This window comes from Phyllostomus discolor, chromosome 4 (assembly GCF_004126475.2).
Source record: "Phyllostomus discolor isolate MPI-MPIP mPhyDis1 chromosome 4, mPhyDis1.pri.v3, whole genome shotgun sequence".
In the NCBI taxonomy this organism is placed as follows: Eukaryota; Metazoa; Chordata; class Mammalia; order Chiroptera; family Phyllostomidae; genus Phyllostomus; species Phyllostomus discolor.
Window position 1 is genome coordinate 172,708,975 of NC_040906.2, and position 24,580 is coordinate 172,733,554.

Below are 24,580 nucleotides of genomic sequence, written 5' to 3' on the forward strand. Positions count from 1 at the left end.
GCATTCATTTTACAAATTTAAAAGGGAAGCCTAGGGATCCGAATGTAGAACCCAGATCCCCAGACTTGCAGTCGCTTTCTCCCCCGATTCCCTTAGGGAGTGACCATTCAGGAGTTGGGCCCAACCTTCCGTACCCACGGGACCCACCAACAGAGCTTCTGCCACTCTGTTCGCCGGGCTTTACACAGCTCTCGGCCTCTCGCCCAACTCCCGCGGGACGCCAAGGACCTTACAGGTTGGAGAACCGTAGAAATCACCTGGCCCGCACCATTAACCCACACCACAACGAGCATCGGTACCCCCGACCGGGCCAGCGGGTCTCAACTCAGAAACCCGAAAGGACTGATTTCTCACACGCTCGCCTCGCCCCCTCTGGCCACCACCCGCAACTCCCAGCCCCGGCTCCGGGAACGCAAAGCCGACTTTCAGCCCTGACGCGTCGAGCGCGGATGCCGCGCTGAGGGGCTTCTCACGCTCAGCCCTGCAAAGCCCAGCGACCGGTCCTAGGTGTCTGTGACGAATGCCAGACCGCGACCGTTCACCATCCCTGCAAATCTTGTGCGGGCGTGGGACAGGCGGCTTCTCAGAGCCTCGCTGGCCAGGCCCAACCAGTCGAACGCGGAACCAAGGAGCTGGCGGAGGCCGGCTGTTGCTCGACTGGCCCGTCCTGGCTCTGGGTCCCTGGCCTCCCAGCCGGGGCCTCTGCGCCTGCGCCCGCCGGGCAGCTGCTCGCTCCTCCGGCGCGGCTGTGGTCCCGGCTGCCACGCGCTGCCTGGGTGTCTGGGCGATCCATGGGCAGCAGCGAGGGCCACGATGACAGATTACAGCGAGGAGCAGCGCAACGAGCTGGAGGCTCTGGAGTCTATCTACCCCGACTCCTTCACAGGTGACTTCCGCAGGCAGCCCTGCAGCCGTCCCGGGATGGAGTGGGATGGGCCGGAGCTGCCGTTGCCCTCGGCCTCCCGAGCCTCGATGGAGAAGGGGACAGTGAGGTCGCGTGGCCACCCGGCCCGCCACTCTCCTCAAGTTCTCTCCCCAAGTGTTCAGACATTTGTGAACCACTCCAAGGCTGTTGTTCCGCCTCTTGAAATCTAAAAATCCGAGCGAAGCTGGCGAGGTCCCTGGAGAGTGTCAGGCCTGGAATTGAGTCGGGGGCACTTTGGTTTCTGTGTAATTTACAGCAACCGGAGGTTGAGTGAGATAACACGAAAACATATTCCACGGGGGGGTAACCATTCCAGAACCTTATTCAAGTAGAATAAGTTCCCACTTTATTCCCACTTTATTCGAGTAGAAGCTGTTTTTCCTATGATGGTGTTTTAAAGTTATGGGATTCAGAATAGTGTTTACCCAGAATCAGAGGATAGCATCGTCCCTGAAGTTTGTCGTTTTTCTTTTTTTTTAATTTATTTTTTATTCTCTGGCATTCTGCATAATGCCCAGTGAATGATGTGGCCCAGAGTTCAGTTCCACGGTAAATTCACAGGTTGTCAGGTAGGAACGTATATTAGTTGTCATCCGGCCTGGACTCCTCTTGCTGCAGGCAAGGTAATGAAGGCTCAGGAAAGAGGTGGCTTGCTTGGGGTCAGCCAGCAAGTTAGCGGCAGGACTGGTACTAAGAGTTAGATAGGTCTGAAACTCCTTTCCTGTTCCTTCATCTCCAGACACTTGGGACGTGGGATATAGCTCCAGCTGGGATGAGGTGGAGATTGCTTGGCAGGTTCGGCTAATGTAAAGTATTGAGAAGTTCAATACGTAAAGGAAGACTACTTCAGATGATTCTTAAAATGTAGCAAGATAGCTGTGTCAATGTGGCCACTCCCACATGACACTTTGTGTTTGAGAAGTGATCGAATACAACCAACCAGTAAGAGCGAGTAGAGCCTAGGTTTGTGGGGTTTCTGTACCCCATACCTTTCTTTGAGTACTGTCTGTCACTGTGAGAATTCAGAGTGTAAGGTATGTTATTTTAACTCATAAACTCCAGTCCCTGTCCCTTTCGTTGTTTAGCGTAGTTTTCTTAGCTCCACCTTTGACCACTGTTTGCAATGGTAGCAAATTTTGTTCTGCTTTGCCAACAGGCAGATGTCTCTCAGCTACCCCTGTATAGCTGCAGTCCTGTTCATGTTCTCTCTCACCAGCAGTACAGCTGTGCTGTGAGGCTGTTAAGGGAATGAGTGAAGAGGGGTTTGAGAGTGTCGTTAACTGGGTGAGTGTGTATGGAGTCTGGCTCCCTCCTCTATTCTTGCTTATATGTCAATGTCTAAATAAAATAGAATATAGGGTTAGTTGTTGGATATATTCTTAATTGTAAGATACGGTCATTCCTAGTTTATTGGAAATGTCACAGGTATGAACACTGTAGGCAGAGTTAAGAAAGCATAAGATGTGCTATTCTTTTCATTTCTTTGCACATAAAGTATCCCTCATTAAACACTGCCCATGTAATAAACATATGTAAAAGCTGTACCTTTTTAACCCTGCAACAGTCTGGTGGTTCTTTTGTACTAGGTCCTGATATAATTCAGTGTATGCAATTCTCATCAGAAGCAAAAGTGCTTGAGGATTCTTGAGTCGGGATAATAAAAGAGAATTTATGAAGTTTTGATGCATGCAAGTATTCTGTGGTATCAGCTGAGCTGCTTAGTCTCTGATTCCTGTCAGCATTCCTACAGGCTTTGCAATAAATAAATTCAATTGAGATGTCTTGATTTATACTTCATCAAGAACTCGGCCGCCTCGTTAATCACGTTCTTTATGAAATCTCTCAGGGGAAAGGCAGAGGACTTTGAAATAAAGTGTTTCTGTGTTTAGTCTTCTGAAATTTTCAGGATTTGCAAGGTTTACTATTTTATAGCCTTCTTTTGTATTGATGATTTTCTACTTCTATGTTTTCTGCCACATTTAAGAACGAGATTGCCTGTGTCAGTTTTCCAAGGAACATGAATTTATAGTTTTCTAACTGCATTTTGAATGACACTTAATAGTAGTTTTTTAATATTAGATTTGGTAAATGCTCAGTGCTGTTGATGAAGGAAGTAGATATACTTTTTTTTTTTTAATAGATGGCTGAGTGCTTGACAGTAAAGCTGTGTTGAGCACATCACGAGCCCCTTGTGGATGCTGAAGAGGCACAGTTCGGCCAGCCCACAGCCCTAGCCACACAGACCTGGCTTAACTTCAGAATTGTTTGCTTAACTGCTAACAACTTTTGGTCCAGTGTTGCATTTGATATGAATTACAGCAAATCATAATACATTTTCATCTTTTTGCTTATTCTATAGCTTGACTGCATATTGATCTAATCCTTCTAAGAACTAGTTTTCCAAAGTACAAACAGACTCTCCTGATAGCGCATGCTCCTTCAGTAGTGCTCCTAAGGTAGTAGCCATTTCTGTGTCCAAGTCTCTAGCTATGGGGAATTTTGTTGGAACAAATTGGTTGGCTTTGCGCTAACCAAAAGTCAAGTTCCCTTAATTCTGTTTGGTAAACAGGGGTACATAATATTGTTTTTGCTGTGTCAGTACCTCTAAGTAGCAACCATGAGCTTTAAACATTTATAATTGCATCTTACACATGGGCAGAAGTCATCTTGTGAAAGCAGTTTTCCTAAGACAGACACTTCCTAAGAAGCAAGTGGACTATTTTATGGGCTGTCTGGTTCTTTATGAATGTCTTAGTGTCATTTGTGTGTCCCTTTAGTGTACCTTTCATCTACTGCCTCCATAATCTCCATTCTTGACAAAATCCTTAATTCTGCCCGTCTGCCCTCTTCACCTAACACTTCTCCCCCTCCGCTGGCTCATTCCACTGTGCCCAGCAACCTTTTGCTTTTTCTCAGAAGCATTTGATCCACTTACAATGGTGGGAGTCTGGTATTGTTAGGAAGGCTAATCTTTCCTCTACTTACCCCAACAGTAATGCATTGGAACTGGGGTTACTCGGTCATCATTCATCTTTGCGTGTCTAGTTAGGTAGCATTCCCATCCCTAGTTTAGTCACCTCCAAGCTTGGGAATATTATCCTTTTCCATGGTTTCTTAAATACCTGTTTTAAAATTAAGTTCAGCTGTGACAGAAAACCTCAAATAATAGTGGTTTTGAAAAAGTAAAAGTTTATTGCTCTTGTACGTAAAGGATAGTTGTGTAACTCTTGTCCAAGAATTCCTCAGGGACCCAGACGTCTCAATCACCCCCAAGCTTTAGTCTCACCCTCATGGTCAAGATGGTGGTGCTCCTTTTTCAGACTGGAATAGTTAAAGGGGAAAAAAGTAAAAGACAGCAGTTTATTAAGGAAATTTCCTGGAAGCTGTCAAAGGACTTACTTGCTTCCAACCTATTATTTGGTGAGACATAACTGGAAGCGGGGCTGGGAAATGTAGTTTTACTCTGGTGGTCAGTGTGCGCAGTTAAAAATGGTGTTACTGGAATAAAAGAAGAGTGGTTTTGGGGAGGTATTAGCAGTGTTCTCCAGCATCCTTTTTCTGTTGTTCCCAGTTCACAATTTTTCCTCTGTAATGGCTGCTTGGTGAAGGGTATTATTAGCCCTGCACCCTTACACAAATCATAAAACTTCTCCAACCCTCAGTTTCCATGTCTGTTTAATGAAGAATAATATAAATACTTGATAGCTGTTATATGTAGCATACTCTTTCACAGAAATTTACTATATTAGTTTCTGATTCTTCTAACATGGCTTAATAATTCCTTGTCTTTATCAACGAGCAGTTTTGATTTCATTTTCTTCAACTGATGGTTGCATAGCCATACCTTGGAGATGCCATCTTCAAAATTTTGGTCTCTGAAATTCCTCTTTGTGTCCATAAACTTTGTAGCCCTACAGTTCTTTCATTCTCATGCTTTTTCAGAACATGCCTTTCATCATGATTTCTTGTGGATTAATGGCTTGTCAGCTTCTTTCTTGTTCATCTTGCCTCCTTATTCTTTCTGGTCAGGCAGTTAAAGGTGTTCTTGCTACCGTCCCCATGTTCTTATTTACCAAATGTGATTGTTTTCCAGTCTATTGGGAAAAGACATGGGATGAGTCATTTACAGCAGTGTCGTGACTCTTCCGTGGAAGTATGTATTGGGTGAAGCTGGAGTATAGGGAAAGGTGAGGGTCTGAGTTGTTTTTGAGAACCAAAAGGTGCTGAGCGGTTAACAAATGAATGGGGGGGGGTGCGTTGGGGGAGTGGAGCACAGCATGTGCAAAATGCATGACTGTGAGGGAGCAAAATGTGACCAGTGGGCAAGTGGCTTAGTATTGCTGGAGTATAAAGTGAGAAGTGAGTTGTGGAAAATGAGAGCTGACAAGTAAGCAGGGTCCAGATCACAACGGGCCTTGTTATGACTTTAGACTGATCTTATAGGCCAAGGGTTCTCTGCCCCCTGCATAGCTGCAGACACATACACTGTACCAGGGGTGCCCAACCTTTTGGTGTCTCTGGGCCACACTGAAAGAAGAAGAGTTGTCTTGGGCCACACATTAAGTACACAAACACTAACAAAAACTGATGAGCACAAAAAAGCTTTTAAGTGAATTTATGATGTTGTGTTGGGCTGCATTCATAGCCATCTTGGCCACATGTGGCGTGTGGTCCGAGGGTTGGACACCCTTGCTTGTAAACACTGCCATGTTGGACTTGGATCTCGGTGGTTGGGGCTGTTCACAAATAAGGTAGCCTTTCCTTGCGTATGTTTTCATATCTCATGGCCTCTTCTTTTCTTTTAATCTCTGGCATTTTTTCCTCCTCTTGTACTTTTCCCCCTAAATTTAGGATTCCTTACAAAGCTAGTGTCGATCTTTATTTCTCTCTCCGTTTTCTCTAAGGGATCTCATCTACTCTAACAGCTCTAGCCATCGCCTCTCTTTGGATGACCCCAAAACTAAAGTCAAGCCCATCTCTCCTTAGCTCCATTTCCTACTTTCTGATTGCATACTCCATGCATACGACTGAAACTGCCCTGTGTCATATAAATATATCATATTTGATTTTTCTTTTTTATTTCTTGTTTTTGTTACTGGCTCCACCATCCTCTCTCCCTGCACCTTTAAAATGTCATTCATCACCGTGTATACCCTGTTATTCCCATTGCTGCCAACCTAGTTCAGAACCTCATTATCTTGGCTGGGCAATTTCAGTAGCTATCTAGTTCAGTCTGTCTCTAGTCTCGTTTCTGTCCCATTCTGTGCACTCTTGCTAGATTTATCTTCCTATGTTTAGAATATAGTTCTAACTGTGTTACTGCTGCTTTAAAAAACAAAGCAAAACTATCATACCCTGGCTGCTGTGTTACTCTCCTACATTTCTTTTCTCCATCTGTACTTACCAGTATGCCTTAATTTACAGACTAGCTCGAGCTCAAATGCTTTCCCTGCAATTTCTCAGCTGGGAAAATTTTATTTTTTAATGAAACTCTTTACAGATTAGTCAGTTCTGCTAGTTACTGCTTGCGTAGCCTTGAGAAAATTATTTAAAAGCTCTTTTTTCTCAGTTTTCACATCTATATAATTGGCATGGTACAATATTATATTGCTTCTAAGACATTTTTACATTTTAACATCTGTGCAATGTGAATTTGTCTTAAAACCAACTACATTTCACAGTTTAGTTGAAGCTTTTTTTTTTCTCAGTGGCCATTAAGGAGGGTGCATCTCATACTTGATGGCCTTTTAAGTCTGATTAAATATGGTAGCAGTATAAAATCATGGTCTTGGTGTGAGAACTAACAGATCTTTTGTAAGTACGTAGCACTGCACAGGCACAAAGCAGTGCTCAGTGAATGTTAGCTGTCCTTATTGGCTGTCAAGTGATCGCTAACTTATAGCCTCAGGAAGTCCTAGTAATAGAAAATGGTAATAAGTTGGAATGTCATTGGGTTGAACCCTTACTTCTACAGTTGCAATGTTTATATTTAATGGCATGTAAATGCTATTGATCATGAAAAGAAATAGGAATGAAATACATCAAATATATTTTACACACATTTATTTTTTAAAAAGTAGGGCCAATCATAAAAGCTTTATTACAATTTTCTTTCAGGGACTTTTTCAGCAGAGGCTGGCCTGCCTGGGGCCTATTAAAATAGGAGTCCAGTGAGTCTTTTATCTTTCAGACAAACGCCTTTCAAGTGCTCACAGGTGTTCATCGTTGTTTCAAGTACTTTTACACCTCAATTAAAATGAAGTCATATGTCTGGAAACTCTTATTGATGATGAGTATTTATGAAGGCCTCAGAAGTTCCGAAGTAGGAAAAGCTGAGTAGTTTCCGTAGCAGCTTCTTCAGGGATCCCCATGCTCTTTCATTTTGGGAACAGGCTGCTGCCACCCTTGGGGTGGGGGGTGGGTGTTGCCTGCCAGGCCTGCAGCGAGCCTCAGGCTTGCCTCCTGGGCTCAGCAGCTCTTGTGGGTGGCTTGAATTTTCCTTGTTTATTCTTCTAAGGGTTCTCAATGCAAGTTTTCTTTGTTTTTGTCTTCTTTCATCCCATTAGTTTGACTCTTTGTTGAGCCACAATTTATTGAGTTTCTAGATACTGCTAGGCACTGATCTGGGAGCTCTCACAGTCTTTACAGTGTGGTTATGGGGAAATTGATATAAACAGACATATCAGACATATAAAATATAAAATATCAGACATCAGGGTGTAAAATGGTATGTAAAGCTTCCTTATTTATGTAAATACGGATTTACATGTCTTTTAAAAATTTTATTGTATTTATTGAGGTGACATTGGTTAATAAAATTATATAGGTTTCAGGTGACATGTCTTGCTTATTAACAGATTGTAAGCAATTTGATGTTAAGAGTTATGGCCAATTTTATAATTCCATGAAAGATGGCAGAGGCTCAATAATTTGTAAAAAGAATAAAGTTTGGTTCCAGAGGTGCTGTGTGAGAAAGAGATAGCTAGAAGACACAAATGCTAACAAGTTAATATTAACTGTTTGCCATGGAGATTCTGAATTGTATTTCAGAATACTTGAGTATAAACATTAGTGCTAATACTGAATATTTATCAGTGGATAGTTTTTAATAAGAAACATCAAACTTGTTCCATTTGGGCATTTTTTAGACTGTAATTTTCCATATATGGGTGGACATTTTGAATTAAAATTAACTTATGTACTTATTTTAACTGATTTGGTAAAAATCCTGGAGGATATCTACTACGGCTAATTCTTGACATATTTAAGACAATTTGAGATTTAAATAGAAAATTCGCCCTGGCTGGCATAGCTCAGTGGATTGAGCGCAGGCTGTCAACCAAAGTGTCGCAGGTTCGATTCCCAGCCAGGGTGCTTGCCTGGGTTGCAGGCCAAGGCCCCCAGCAACTGCACATTGATGTTTATCTCTCTCTCTCTCTTTCTCCCTCCCTTCTCTCTCTAAAAACAAATAAATTAAATAAATAAATAAATAAATAAATAATTCATGGATGTGTTTTATTATTTGAATGCCATATTTAGTCTATATTTGTGGCCATGGAAATTCAGGCCTAGGGATCAGTTTCCTGGACTGGATAGTAATAGTTGGGTGATGAGGAAAACATCTGCCTTAGAAAACATCTTAACAACTTAACTTATGTGTATATTTTCTTGCAGTATTATCAGAAAATCCTCCCAGCTTCACCATTACTGTGACATCTGAGGCTGGAGAAAATGATGAAAGTAAGTCTAGTAAAAAATACTTGTGGTTTTTCTAAGCCTCTCCCTCAGGATTTTTACTTATCCTACAGTAATTCTGTGCTGGGCATTGCAGGTACAGAGGTGCTAAGGTGCTGTTAAGAATCTGATGTGAGCGTTGTATGTTTCTAGTTGGTATACTATATAAATACGACTTCTAGAAAAATAGAAAGTCAATGAGATATATTCTGACACAATAAGCTTAGCTTTTAAAAGCCAAACAGAGATGTTACGGCAGAAGGAGAAGAGATTTTTTTTAGCCAAAGCAAGACTTTCTACACATACATATTACAGTGGTTGTATATTTCATTGAGTGATTATTATTTTTCTATGACTGTTTTTCATCTTCAGAAATTCAGATTACTGGATTTTGCTGTTATAAATTAGTCTGTATAAACACCTATCTGCATGTTTTTCTCCCTCTGTTTAGGGTGGATATTCTGTTAGTTAAATATATATTTATAAAACCAGGTAAAACCACTGTTATATGACTATAGAAATAAGACAGATGCACAAATTGAAATAAAGCAGTTATAAAACTAATACATTAAAATTAAATAAAGTAATTTAAATTTGGGCAGATATTGGGGGGCACAGGAGGTATCTGAAGTTCATTTCTAACTTTAGTCAAGTTCAGTTTGATAAAAATATGACGTAAATTGATGTTAACTGCAGGGATTATTTTTTTTCTGTTAAACTATTCAACTAAAATTCAGCCGTGCAATACTGATCTTACTGGTAATACTTGATAACTCCAAATCTGTTTTGTGCAATTGTAAATGATGTTGGGTATTTATTATTCACATACTTACATGTATGAAGTCTCACATACAACATGAGCAATTTTTATATTTTGTTTAAAATTTAAATATATTCATAGAAATATACTTTAAAGTATCATTTTTAAAATACTCTTATGATCATTAAATATACCAAAATGGTAGTAATGATCTCTTACTGATGATGGGATGATTATTGACTTTATTTTTATCCTAGTGTATTCATAAATTTTTTATAATGAATGTCTGTTACATCACATAGTAGAATCAATCATTTTTTAAAGAAATTTTTTTAGCAATCAGATTAGAAAGGCTAATAAAAAGCAATGAAAAATGCAAAAAAACACCGTAATTTTTTATATCCATTGACTCATAAAATTCTTTGTTGACATCCATACACAGACATTGAAACAAAATATCAAACCAACATATTTTAAGGTGTCCTCCCAGAGAGATATTTAGATTTGAATTAAAATCATTAAAATCAGGAGGTTTTAATAATTAAAATGTGAGTTACAAGAAAGGCAAACTCTAGACAAAGGATTATTATGGCTAATAAGTTTTGACAGAAAATGTTTAGTACATCTGCTTTATTGCAAATTGCTTGAGAATTCACCAGGCTGGGCTGCCAAGAGATAGATACTTTGCAATGATACATGTAAGAGTCTTATTCCCATACAAGTGGGAGATCTGTGAACTGGCACAAGCCAAAAGAGTGAGTGGGAATGTATAGATGACTCAGGTTAAAAGTTTCTCACGCAACTTCTCAGACTGTCTACTTCGGAACACGTCATCTAGTAACCCCTCAGCAATCCTTTGCTGGCACTGTGCAGATAGAAATATAGTCGTTGTCCACACCTCCTGCCCCACCCCAAAACCAGATATTCTGCACTGGAAACTGACTTTAGTAGAGATCTGAAAATGAGCCTAAGATAGTACTTTCTTATGTGTTATATTTAGTGCCTTTTATTCTTCTAATGGAGGATTTTAAAGAGTCTAACTTGTTTTTTTTTTTTATAACCTTGTTTTTCTTTGCAGGAAAATCTGTTGTGCTCCTTTTTTTTTTTTAATTTACACATCGTAAATTTCCGTATTTTGCCATGTATGATGTGCTCATATGTATAATGCTCATCTATGTTTTGTGTACAGTATGCACAATATTATTATATCCAGGGTATGTAATCATACCCATGTATAATGCATATCCTAATTTTTCCCTCAAAAATTTGGGCCAAAAAAGTGCACGTTATACATGGCAAAATATGGTAATTACTGATTTAACAAAGATGTTGACTTCTCTACATTTTAAGATATTCTTATCAAACTTTTATGTCTCTAGCTGTCCAGACTACCCTCAAGTTTACATACAGTGAGAAATACCCAGATGAAGCCCCTCTTTATGAAATATTCTCCCAGGAAAATCTAGAAGATAATGATGTTTCAAGTATTTTAAAATTGTTAGCATTACAGGTAAGGAAATAATGGGTTTTATAAAGGTGGGGATTTTTGACCTTAGGTATTATATATCAATTGCAAGTGAAAAATGCTAAATATGTATAATTAGTACATTGAACATGCAGAATTCAGTGTGTGTGTGTATACAAACAAATACCTTTAAACTTTGGGTAAGAGTAGTTGTCCTTCTGCCCCTATTTAAAACTCTGTCATCACCTGTGACTTTTAGATAATGAAAAGTCTGATAGGTATAAACACAGATTCAGTTTCATTCTCAGTATACACAGTCCCTTGTGCAGTTAAAAATCCAGCTGCAAAGAGTTAAAACGTCCAACCCTTCTGATTTGTTGCAGGCTAGTTCCCTATATTATGGGAAGACGACTGGTGATTGGTTTTTTTCTTACATCTCCTTCTCTCTTTAAAAAAGCTCTCCTTTATAAAAACTTATAAACAGCAACAGGGGTTTATGGCTCCTCTAAGAGGGGAAGAAAAAAATGGCTATTGGAAAGCTTTTATTTGGCTAGTCTGTGGTGGGATGGGATACTGATCGTGGCATGTATTTAAAGCTGTCTGTTGCTTGGATAGAGAGTTTTCATGTGCTCTTCAGAGTAGGGAATAGAGAAGGCAAGCAAAATCTTTACCATCTTAAAATCAGAAGTTCTAGTTATTTGTTTTTTCTAAGAAGAATTAGCAGAAAACATGTCTCCATCTTAAATGTGACTTGCATATTTCAAGGTCTGTTGGTCTTCTTAATGCTAATATTTTATACTTTATCTTCACCTGAGGATTTTTTTTATTGCTTTTATAAAGAAAGGAGGGTTGGAAAGAAAACTTGATGTGAAAGAGAAACGTCGATTGGTTGCCTCCTGCATGCCTAGACTGGGATCATATGCACCTGGACAGGGGATTGAACCCTCAACCTGAGGCATGTGCCCTGACCAAAAATTGAACCTCCAACTTTCGGTCATGGGATGAAGCTCCAACCAACTGAGCCACACTGGCCAGGGTTTAATGCTGATATTTTAAAAAATACTTATATATTGGGCTACTAGCGAATGAAGAGTGAAAGAACATATATTAAACAGGAATTTATACTGATCCTGAGCCCTGTTACCCAGTATGAAATTATACTAATTCTAATACTATTCGGTATAGCACACTTCATTTTAAAACATTGTAGAGAACCCAAGACAATATGCTGTATTCAGGCAGTCATGTATTAATATAAATTATTTGATCTGAGTGATTTATTTTCTTTCATTTTATACAGTATTCATACTCCTTCCTTTAAAAAAAAGTTGATAGAGAACAGCAGGTGAATTTAAGTAGTATATACGAATAGGTAAGAGACAGTGATAGAGCTTAGGATGGGATGGGAGTGTTCAGGCTGGGTAGATGGTTGTATGATTCTCTGAGATGGAGAACTTAGAAATGGGTTTTGTGGAGATGATAGTTTCCATGTTGAGATGCCTGTGGGACATCCAAGTCGCTGACAGTGGTCAGTTTCTCTACAGGTGTGGCATGCAGGGGAGAGGTTTTTGAGCATCAGATTTGGGATGGTTAGCGTGGAAACACAGAGAAGCTCCGCTGTGGAGGGTTATAGGTGCTAGTCCTCACCGAGGGCACAGGAGATGAAACACCTATTCAAATGTGTCTGAGGCCAGTCCGGTCCGAGGAATGCTTCGAAATCTCTTCAGCTTCTAGGACGGAGATTCTGGCTTGTAAATTTTGGATTTTTATTTTTATTTTTTTGTCTTGTTTCTTCACAGAAATAAGATAGGTTTGAACCCATCTTATATCTATGGATAGATAAGATGTTTTATTTTATTCTGCCTTCAGATGACCAACTTCCAAATAGCTCTTGAGTTATAACTGTTCCATGAGTCAGAGATGCTTTTCTGTCTGGCTTTGAATCATTTCAAATCAAAAGAAAAAAAAAAAGGTAGCAAAAGGTAAATCACAGAAGTCCCTGTGTTCATTATTATTGTATTATGTTAGAAAATTGCTCTGGCCTCAAAGTTCAGGTCATTGTCATAGCTCTTAAAATTCCTGAAAGGAACTAAAATAATGAAAACATGCTTGAGAATTGATGTTACTAGCTACTGTAGGAAAGATTTTCTGAATTCTACCTACATTTATGACTATTAAACAGAATTTACTGACGTACCTGCTTTAGGTTGGATATAGCAAATTACATGATTTCCTAAAATTTAAGATATTGTTATTGACATATATGTTCGATTTTTAAATAATCATTTATTCAGGTGTCTGAACTGATGTGTAACTGAATTAGTAATCCTATTATGAATGTATGAAATTTAGTTACTATGCCGAAACTCTTTTTTATTGATGAATTGTTCTTATTTGTCTGCGAAGTATGCCTTTCACTACAATCTCAGTTTTTTTGTTGTTGGATTTTTTTGTTGTTTGTTTTGTTTTGGTTTGGTTTTTTTGGTTATGTAGGCAGAAGAAAACCTTGGTATGGTGATGATCTTTACTTTAGTGACAGCTGTGCAAGAAAAATTAAATGAAATTGTGGATCAAATAAAAACTAGAAGAGAAGAAGAAAAGAAACAAAAAGAAAAAGAAGCAGAAGAAGCTGAAAAGGTATATTAAAAGCCATGTTTTCTTTCTCTAAGTCTGTCTTTTTTTTCTCTTTTGAGTTGTTTGGGATTTTTGTTTTATTTTTGTTTTTGGAAATTTGAATAATTGTTTTTGGAAATCACAAAAATAAATGAAAGTAAAGTGTAGTAAAACTTGACTAAGTAAAATAAAATCATAGAAGTCACTCATTTAGTTGGTGGTGTAACACGATTAATAATCAGTAAAGTTCAGTAAAGCTCTTGCAGATAAGATTAAAAAATAGAAATTAATTTCACTTACAGTATTGAGTTGAGAATTGATAAAGCCACCACCAGAGTGTTTTAAATCTAGTCATGCACTGCTTAACACAGATATATGTTTTGAGAAATGCATTGTTCGGCAGTTTCTTCATTGTGTGAACATCATAGAGTGCACCTACACAAACCTAGATGGTGTAGCCTGTTACACATCTAAGCTATAGGTACAATCTACAGCTCCTAGGCTACAAACCTGTACAGCATGTCACTGTACTGAATATTGTAGGCAGCTGTAACACAGTTTGTGTATACAATAGGTATTTGTGTATCTAAACATAGAAAAGGTACAATAAAAATGTGGTGTGAAAGATAAAACATAGTACACCATTAATGGAGCTTGCAGGACTGGAAGTTGCGCTGTGTGTCATCGAGTGCATGGCAAGTGCTATGAAGATCTAGGACAATACCGTGCACTCCTGTAGAATTCATAAACACTGTACACATAGGCTACACTAAATTTATAAAACATCATGAGTTGAATCAAACACAAGGGGAAATAATGCAATCCAGACACTTGGTAAACACAAGATGTAGGAGGCTGCTGCTGGCATAACAAGGCATACCATTTTACAGCAAACTTCTTATGTAAGCAGAAAGAGTGCACTAACAATAGAAAATATAATACAGTAAATATATAAACCAGTATAACATTTGCCTATTATCGTTATCAAGTAATAAATGTATATAATTGTACGTGCTTTATTGTTATACAACTAGTAGCACAGTAGGTTTGTGTACATCAGCGTCGCCACAAACAAATAATGCATTGCCCTATGATATTTGAGCAGCTTTGATGTCACTAGGCGAGAGGAATTTTTCTCCTCTGTTATCTTAGTAGGACCATTGTCATATAGGTGGTCTGTCATTGACTAAAAATTGTTTCATGGCATGACTATGTTTACAGAAGATAACTTCACATGAAGTAAATGGAATGAAGTAAAAAGATAAGCTGTGATGCTAATTTGTAAATTGATGTGTATTCAAAACATTAGTACTGACAACAACAACCTTTTTCTGAACAGTGAATATCAGCGTGGAGATACATTGCATATTATCTTTGTTTTTTTGTAATAAAAACTATACATAGACTTTTCCAGAATAAATCACCAAAACCAATGAAAGTAGCCATTGTAGGCAGAAATCAGATTAAGTACTTCAAAACTTGAAACAGTTTTTCTGTTTTTCCTGTAAGTGACTATATTCATTTGCCTAGAAGATCATTAGGCTTTATTTTTAAAACTGTTGTTTCACTAATCTAATGAATGTTTGTCTTTTTTTTCCCCCAAGCAATTGTTTCATGGCACTCCTGTTACAATTGAGAATTTCTTAAATTGGAAAGCCAAGTTTGATGCAGAACTCTTGGAACTTAAAAAGAAACGAATGAAAGAAGAAGAACAAGCAGGAAAAAATAAATTAAGTGGTATGACTCATCCCTATTTCTATTCCCCACCAACCGTCCTGCATTGCTTCTGATTTAGCAAGAGGATCATTTGGCCAGATTTCTGTAAGAAATTATTATACTTAGGCATCTGGGACAAAAAGAGCATTTTCTCTGCATGGTGATGTATCTTCACATGTAATTATATTTAATATTTATGGCCTGTCTTTGGTAGGAACACTGCAGTGGGTGGATTTTGAAAAACAGCTGCCATGACTCTCAGGAGCACAAGCCTCAGCGGTGGTGGAGGCAGGCCCCTTGGTTTTTCCAGGACTCCGCTGCAGACGAGGGCTATCACTTGTTCATTTTAATGCAAATACAGTTCCTATGTCTCCTAACTAAGTTCATAAATTTATTGAAGTTCACAGAACAACAGGTTCTTAGACTTGTTTTCTTGGGTTATTACATTCTTTAAAGGGTTGTAGAGAAGATGAAGGGAAACTTTGCTGTTCAGATTAAACACATTATTTCTTTTAGGGAAACAGCTATTTGAAACAGATCATAATCTCGACACATCTGATATCCAGTTCTTGGAGGATGGTAAGATGATAATAGAATCCCACATGTACATGTTGTATTGTTTTTATATTAATTATTAATAAAATCACAGTGACAACAATATAATTCTAAGGGTATAAAGAAATACACTTTGAAGAACAAATAGTAATGTTTGATAAGTTTATATATTAAAAACAGTGTATTCTTTAAAGTTTTCTGATAACTTAAGCAAAATCAAAGATAGCAGTAGGTGAACAATTTTCACCATTGTGCCTCTAATAGCGTGTAAACCCGGCCACTGTGACTTAGGCAACCTGTTTTCCTCAGATTTCTAGCATCATAAATGTATGGAAACTGTATTCCATGGTCTGTCCTGGAGCTTTATAAAAACCTCAAATCTGGAACTCCTCTAACCAAAAATCTCACATTTCATACCACTCTTACTGTCTTTGGAGCATCTGGCCCCTTATTCTTTCCTTCTTTTTATCCTAATTCCTACCCTCTTTCAGTCTTCTGTCTATCCATTATCCATCCATCCACAAGTATTTATTTTTCCCCACCTATAAGCTGAGCACTGTCCCGGTGCTAAGGAGACAGCATAGAAAAATTGTCCTCCCTGTCCTCATGGAGCTTGTGGCCTACCTGTGTTTCTTAAGCTGTGCTGCATGCGGCCTTACCTGCGATGGCACCCTGGACCGTTCTGCACTTCATTGGCCTTCTGTCGCGCCCACCTTGCCAGTTGGGAGTCCTCTGTCATCTGGCCTTCCGGCCTTGTTCCTGGACTATCTGCTGCAGAAGGTTGAGAAGCGGTATTGATGTGGTTCACTGTTAAGTCGTGCTTCTTAACCTGAGCTCTGCGCCCTTACTAACATTTCACACTTTAAAGCTATATTTTATATATTCTTCAAGATGTTTATAGTCTCAAAACTAAAGTGCAAGGATGTCCTCATCCTCTTTTTTACTTGAAGGGCTCATTGTACTTTCTATTTTGTTGAGAAATTCTAGATCCAAAAAGCTTCGTCGCATTCTCCCTTGCACGTTAGAAGTATTACTATCTTCACTCATTCTTGACTTTTTTCCCTGTCCAGTGGATCAAGTATCTCCTCATATCCAGTAACTTAGTAAAGATTGTCTGTTGATTCTACCACTAAGATGTCTTCTCTCTTTTGTTTTGACATTGGAGGTTTATCATTTTTTTTACCAGGACTTTTGTGGTAGCTTCTTAAATTATCTCCCCGCACTAGTCCCTTCCTCCTCCCTCCTAGTGACCTTACCTATCCTGCTGTCACCGCCTCTGAGGTGGTATTTCTAAGACCACATGATATTTCTCTCCTTAAAATCATCTGATGGCTCTCTGCTGCTTAGAGGAGAAGGTACCTGTACAATTCTTCAGTCTAGTCTTTCTTTATCTGTTACCGCCAGATGTTTTTCCTCAAGAATCTTATGCTCTAGTTAGAAGCATTCAGGGTCTTAGCTTTTTTCTCTGCCTTTACATATACTACTGCCTAGAATTGCTTCATTTTGGCCCCTTTTCTTCTTGGAGGATTCAAATTTATCATGAAGATATTTTAAGGGGTCATCTGCTCTGTGAAGCCTTTATTGCTCCCCTCAGTCAGTCAGTCAGTCATTTTTTGTCCTGGACTTAGCAAATTGTATTTGACTACTGACCTGCTCATCTGCTTGAAGCAAGACTTACTTTTATGGAGTTGAATTCAGTGGGCTGTAGAATCTGAGGGGGGAGGAAGATGAACAATTTGGGGTGATTTAAGAGTACTATAATATCCGATCCTTATGTACTTCAGACAAACTGAAGAGTGTAGATATTTAATGCAAACCTTCCATTCAAGAGGGCTTAGATATTTGGAATCTTGGAAAGGCATGCCATTGGTTTCAAGGGGAACTGGGTAACAGTGAAGATCAGGTTAAAGCTATCAATTAAATAGCTAGTCGAACCATAATGATATGCATGTCTTCCACTGTTGGAAGATATAAACTCCTAGTTCAAGGCCCACAGTCAGAGATCGTCAACTTTCTAGAACCAGGACCGACTGTCGTCTTCAGCTTGTCATGTGCCACATCATCAGTAATTCATTTGAGAAAGCCTTTTATACGACTGGAAGCATGACATTTTTCTTAAAACGTGTCCATCTCTGCTGACCGCTACAGACCATTGTTGGTTTGATTTGCAGAATCAGTTTAGGATTTCATCACCTCCCATGCACGTGGAGAAATTTCTGTTTGCTACTGCCAGTGAACTGTATTTTTTATTCCTGAGCATAAGACTGAAGGTGAAATCTTTGGTCTTTTTCAGCTGGAAACAACGTGGAGGTAGATGAGTCTCTGTTCCAGGAAATGGATGACTTGGAGCTGGAGGATGATGAGGATGATCCAGACTACAATCCCGCTGACCCGGAGAGCGACCTGACCGACTGACGGACCGTCCCCGTCTGCAGAGAGGCTTGGCTGCCACAGCATCTGTGGCTATGCTGAGAGGGTTTTGATTTTCCTTTCTTTTTTTCTAAGAAAAAATAATTTTCAGGAGAATATTCTTCTGAAAGCTTTCGTCAATGAACTTAATAAAACTGACCTTAAAATTTCAAATACAAAATGTTCCATTCCTCTTATTGGTGGGAAGAAGGTCACATATTTAAAATGATTTAGTGTTGGAGAGAGAGCTGCCTGTAACTTCAGACTGGGAGGCAGACGGCTGCTGTGCCCCGGTGCGGTGTGTGCGAGGAATTGGAACGACTCGGAATTTCTCTGCTGGAGACAGTGGTGGCTTTTGGATTCTAAGTGTTGTCATTCATATAAAATATTACAAGATGGGGGTGAATAGAACATTAAACCTTCCGAATTCTAGCCTCTTATAAATCTAAGTCTTAATAAAACCAGAAGTTCATGTAATAGAAATAAAATGGACTTGACTCCTATAGTAGTATTTGAATCAGAACAGTCCGTGGGAGTTATTAAAGTATGTGCTTGGCTCTTCTCAGTTTGGGTTAATAAACACCAAGCCTCAGTCTGGATATTAAAACAGAAAAGCCTCGCCCTGGCTGGCATAGCTCAGTGGATTTAGCGTGGGCTGCGAACCAAAGCATCACAGGTTCAATTCCTAGTCAAGGTACATGCCTGGGTTGCACCCAGCAACCACACATTGATGTTTCTCTCTCTCCCTCCCTTCCCTCTCTAAAAAATAAATAAATCTTTAAAAAAAAAACAAACAGCAAAGCCTCATGCCAGTGACTCAGGTGAGTGTGGTGCACACTGATCAGAACCATGTCCTGCAGTTGTGAAGTCTTCGTGCTGTCCCATTCCCTACGTTCCTAATTAATCCGTCTGAAGGGTCTGAGTTCTTGGGGTGGCACACAGCAAGAGAACCACACTCCACATCGTGGACGTGTGAGAGCTTCGGAACAACTTGGAATGGTTGACTTGGGGTAGGAGAGTCAGGCTTCCTGCAGGTTGTCCGGCCACTGCTGATTTAAAGTATTGAATCTAAGCCACTGAGAGAAATCACTCAGCTGTTGCGAATAGCTGCCTCCATTCAAAAGTGCAGACACCACATGCCCATGAGCACAACAGGGTCAACCCCACGTTTGTATTGGGAGTTAGACGTCATGATTAGAATCAAATAAGACAGCTATCGTTAAGGAAAACTTTTCCCCAGCCCAAATCCTGACCAATACAGGGAATGGTAGTCATGTTCAGCATTTCTGTGCAGGGGAAAGTCCAAAAGTTTGTGTTACGCAAGATTTTGCTTTTCCTAAGGGAAGATCTTTTTTGAAGCTGATAAGCACATACTTAAGAATCGAAAAGAACAATTTAATTTAAGAAAAGCAATGAGGTCAATGAAGACTTTCAAGTGTCAAGAATGATTCCACCCGTCCACCTCACCCATAATTTTTTTAAGTCTAAGTTTTATACATTTTCCATAGGTATTGAAGTGGATTACCACATTTGTCATTACAGAATGTTATTTTCAGAATTAGGCAGAACCTAATATGGAAATGAAGACAGTCTGGTTAGTTCTAATGGTAGTTCCAGGTATTTTCATCCAGACTAAATAATAACTTGACTGTTGGGTTTATATTCTGCGAATTAACCAAAGACTCTGGTTCTCAGACTGGAGCATACATCTTTCCCAAAGTAAGTGCCTCACTCTCCTTAGCCTAGTCCCTGGCAGTCGAGAAAGGCATCTGGGTTCCCTGGCCTCCATCCCCAAGACCATTAGGTAGAAAGATCTGGAGGTAGAACCACGTGGAACTTGAAGGTAAGAGGTTCTTCTTTGCACAAAAGTGCTCAGTGGACGAGCAAAGTGAAGCCTTATTATTGTCAACCCCAAGCAGACACTTAAGCTAAAGCAATCAAGGACCTGAAAATACTGGGGTGTGGGCTACTGCTACAGAAGTTGAGATGTAAAAGTAGGTTTTGACCATATCAGTTCAAACATCTAAATGGGATATATAATTAAGTTAAATTATACTCTAGATTTGCTGTTAAAAATAGATTGATTCTTGAGAAACTTAAAACTTTTGAAAATATGAATCAGAACATTTTTCACCTATACTTTTAGTTTTTTTTAAGAAATTCCTTTATTAATTTGGATGTATCTTAAGACATTTAATTTTTTTTTAAATAGCACATTGATCGCTAGATATCTAAAGATCCTTAAGACATTAGGATCTGTTGCTAAAAATGTTTGTTTTAAAAGGTAAACATTCGTGCTAAGGCCCTTGAAAATGACATTGAAAGAGAGGGACATTCTCAAAAGTAGCATTTGAATGTCTTTTTCCTTGCTGTTACCAACTAATCTTACAGGATTCCATACATTTGGGATAGGAGATGTCTCTGAATATGCATTGTTACCTGGGAAGGTTGGGATTTCTGTTTCTAATATTGGTGCTCAGCTGATGATGAACTAGTTAGTACACATTGGTTGGTCCTGCCCCACCCAGGGAGCTTGAGCACAAGGAGAAAAAGTGAAGATTAATATTTAATAATATTTGAGTTCACTACTGAATTTAACACGTTGCTTAGTATGAAAATATAGATGGTTCTGGTTAAAAAAAATAGTGACAATTGGAATAATAGGGTGTTCTATTAACTGTGGGAGCTTGCAAAATGCTTAATCTCTGGTCCTCAATTTCCCCTGTAAGGTGATGATTATAATCCTTAATTATGCAAAATATTTAAAAGGGAAAATTAATAAACATTCAAAATTGGTCACTTACACCAGCCAAGTTCTTCACAGGGCTTCGTCCACGAATCTCACACCTTCCGTGGTTCACCGTTTTGCACCTGCCCTACACAATCAAATTATGGTGAAGTTTTATATTGTTATGGACTAATATTTGTGTCCTTCCATAATTCATATGTTGAAAGCCTTACCTCCAAGGTGGTGCTATTAGGCAGTGGGGCCTTCGGGAGGTGATGAATAAGATCAGTCCTTATCAAAGAGGCCTTGAAAGCTCACCTGCCCCTCTGCCATGTAAGGTTATGGTGAGAAGACAGCAAAGGCAGCAGGTTCTCATCTGACATGGGTCCGCTGGTGTCATAATCTTAGATGTCCCAGCCTTCAGAATGGTGAGAAATGAATGTTCATAAGCTACCCAATCCGTGGTATTTTGTTACAGCAGCCTGAATAGATCAGGACAAATACTCCATCTTCCTCCTGCCATTATTCCATTAAGTCTAATTGAAAAAACAAAAGATGACTTAGCAGTGAAGAAAGCACATCCTTCAGCTACAGTTGAACCAGTGTTGCCCTGCACTTGGGTCTGTAGCAGCAAACCTGCTTCAGCTCGGCTCCTCAGCTGTGGTTTTGGTTGCACAGTCTAACTTTCCTCTGCCCAGTCATGCTTCACTCCATCACAGGTATTGCTCCTGAGAGCACTGCCCATGCCTGCATACAAACTTCAGTCTGTTTCCTGGGAGAACCTAACCTAAAATGTCTCACAAAATGATTTAAATTGAAGCAGTATGACGACCGAATGGCAGAACAGCAATGGTACAGAACCAGCTGAGGGCAGAGTTTGGTGGGACAGGTCTTTACTGGTGCCCCTGGCTCCCCCAGAGTCCAAGTGGTGCTAGGGAAGTGGTTCTGGGTGCTGGTTGCAAATGTGTGGGGCCATTTTTGGTTGTCACAATATGTCAGGGTGGGTAGAAGCCAGAGACGCTAGGCCTTTTCTGGTGTGAGGACAGTTCCACAACATGAAAAACTTCTGAATTCTGCATACATTTCTAATGTTCCTCTGGACATTTGTGGCTATGAAAAACCCATGTAACTCCTTCAGCAAATGGAAAAAAAGAGGGGTATGACAAGTTTTAGGACTGCTTTTCTAGACTCTGAAGCGATCCCTTTAAGTAACAGGTGAAGTGTTCAGATCTGTTGAGAAGAGACCTGGGGTAGGGGCAAGGAGGGCCCTGAGCAGGAAGAGCTTGAGACATTAGGGAAGCAAGGCCCATGTCACCGGCAGTAGTTGCCAGTTTCATGCCACAGACCCCTGGGCTGGGTGTCCAGGTGGAATGTGAGACATCTCAGTGGAAGTCTGCAAAGCTCGAGAATAGAGAGCATCAGGCAGTCCACAAGAGCCTACCTCCACCGGTATGTGCACACGAAGCTTCTTCCCTGTCATATGCCCTTCCGCGAAGGAGGAATAGGAGGGGAGATCTGCTTAAATCATTAAATTTACTCAAGTCACTGTATAACACTGAAAGAGATACATGATCTCTAATCTGTAGATTTTTTTGTTATAGTGGGAAGGAGGATTTGAGAATAAGATGAGATTGGTTATAGAAAATAGAAAATAATCCCCCCCCCCAAACTGCTGAGCCAAAGAATGTAACACTTTTCCTGGGTTGTAGGAGAATTAAGGCAATATAATTAAAACCTTAGTTTGAATTGGAATCAGTGCTAGGAGGAGGCATCTAGGGAACAAACTTTTATCTAATGGGGAAGCATACAGGATACTTGATGAAAGCACCTGTGATGAAATCCTGTAGGTCCTTTTTTTGGATTCTCTCTTTCATTTTTCCTTGGCTAATGTAATTATGATGTGCTTTGGTGTGTTCCTCCTTGGGTCCAACTTCTTTGGGACTCTCTGAGCTTCCTGGACTTCCCGAAAGTCTATTTCCTTTACCAGAATGAGGAAGTTCTCCTTTATTATTTGTTCAAATAAGCTTTCCGCTTGTCACTCTTCCTTTTCTCCTTCTAGTACCCCTATAATTCGGATGTTAGAACATTTAAAGATGTCCTGGAGGTTCCTAAGTCTCTCCTCATTTTTTCGAATTCTTATTTCTTCATTCTTTTCTGATTGTATATTTTTTTCTTTCTTCTGGTTCACTTCATTGATGTGAGACCCAACTTTCATTCCATCACTATTGGTTCCCTGTGCATTTTTCTTCATTTCATTTATTGTAGCCTTCATTTTTTCATCTAACTTGTGACCAAAATCAACTAATTCTGTGAGCATCCTGATCACCAGTGCTTTGAACTGTGCATGTGATAGGTTGGCTATCTCTCGGCTGCTTAAAAGTACTTGTTCTGGTACTTTCATTTGTTCACATTAATGTACAAAGGAGTTCCCATCAGACTGGCAGCTGATTTCTCAAAAGAGAGGGGCTGGAAAGAAGCATTCCAAGTCATGAAAGGCAAGGACCTACATCCCAGATTGCACTATCCAGCAAAGCTTTCATTTAGAATGGAAGGGCAGATAAAGTGCTTCTCAGATAAGGTCAAGTTAAAGGAGTTCATCATCATCACCAAGCCCTTATTTTATGAAATGTTAAAGGGACTTATCTAAGAAAAAAAAGATTAAAAAAAACCTGTATAGTAAAATGACAGCAAACTCAATCATTAACAACCACACCTAAAACAAAAACAAAAAGAAACTAAGCAAACAGCTAGAACAGGAACAGAACCAGAGAAACGGAGATCACATGGAGGGTTAGCAACAGGGGAGTGGGAGGAGGAGAAAAGGGGAAAAGGTACAGAGAATAAGTAGCATAGATGGTAGGTAGAAAATAGACAGAGGGAGGGTAAGAATAGTATGGGAAATGTAGAAGCTAAAGAACTTATGGCACATGGACATGAATTAAAGGTGGGAAATGTGGGTGGGAGAGGGTGAGCAGGGTGGAGGGGAATAGAGGGGGGTAATGGGACAACTGTAATAGCATAATCAATAAAATATATTTAAAAAAGAAAGAAAGAAATCCTGTAGGTCCTGCAGCTGGGCTTCAAGAATGCTGAGTGACAGTTATGTCAAAAAAGATAGCGTTGTGTTGGAGCAAGTAGGATGTGTTTTTTTTTATTGTTCCATCCTTTTGGATGGAAAATAAGCAAAAATAACCACACGTCCAAGTTTGTGTTGTGGTTGTGAATAGGAGAAATGAGATTTATGTGAATTTTATTCTGAAATATCACATGATACAAATACATTTTTCCCATTTAATAAGATTTCTTTTTGGTTTATATAGAGTGAGTCCCTTTTGCCCAGGACAGGGTGTGTTTCTCAGACTGCTTTTTCTAATGAATATGTAAACAGTATTAAACGGTCCATACCTCTTTAATCACCAAAAGGACGCCAGTACCATCTTGAAAATGCTGTGTTCACAAGTGCCATCTAGTGGTTAAAGAATTTATTGCATTTTTTAGCGGCCAGTACTATTCTGCAGTGGAGCCTGGTTCCAGGGACAAAGGGGCAAAACAACGACGACAACAACAACAACAACAACAACAAAACAAAAACAAAAAACAGAAAAACTTACCCTGTGCCCCATTTTGGCCACTTCCTCAACTTTTGTCTCCCCTTCACAAAATACCTGCCTTGTT

General features: G+C 39.4%; 1 protein-coding gene across 1 annotated transcript; it reads left to right on the forward strand.

Moving 5' to 3' along the window:
• Positions 1-618: 618 nt before the first annotated feature.
• On the forward strand, positions 619-18,358 carry RWDD1 (RWD domain containing 1). Its single transcript, XM_028509153.2, has 7 exons — positions 619-886; positions 8,600-8,665; positions 10,799-10,929; positions 13,378-13,521; positions 15,102-15,234; positions 15,730-15,792; positions 18,062-18,358. Exons 1-7 carry the CDS (start codon positions 814-816, stop codon positions 18,181-18,183), a joined length of 732 nt encoding a protein of 243 aa, XP_028364954.1. The 5' UTR covers positions 619-813; the 3' UTR covers positions 18,184-18,358.
• Positions 18,359-24,580: the final 6,222 nt, after the last annotated feature.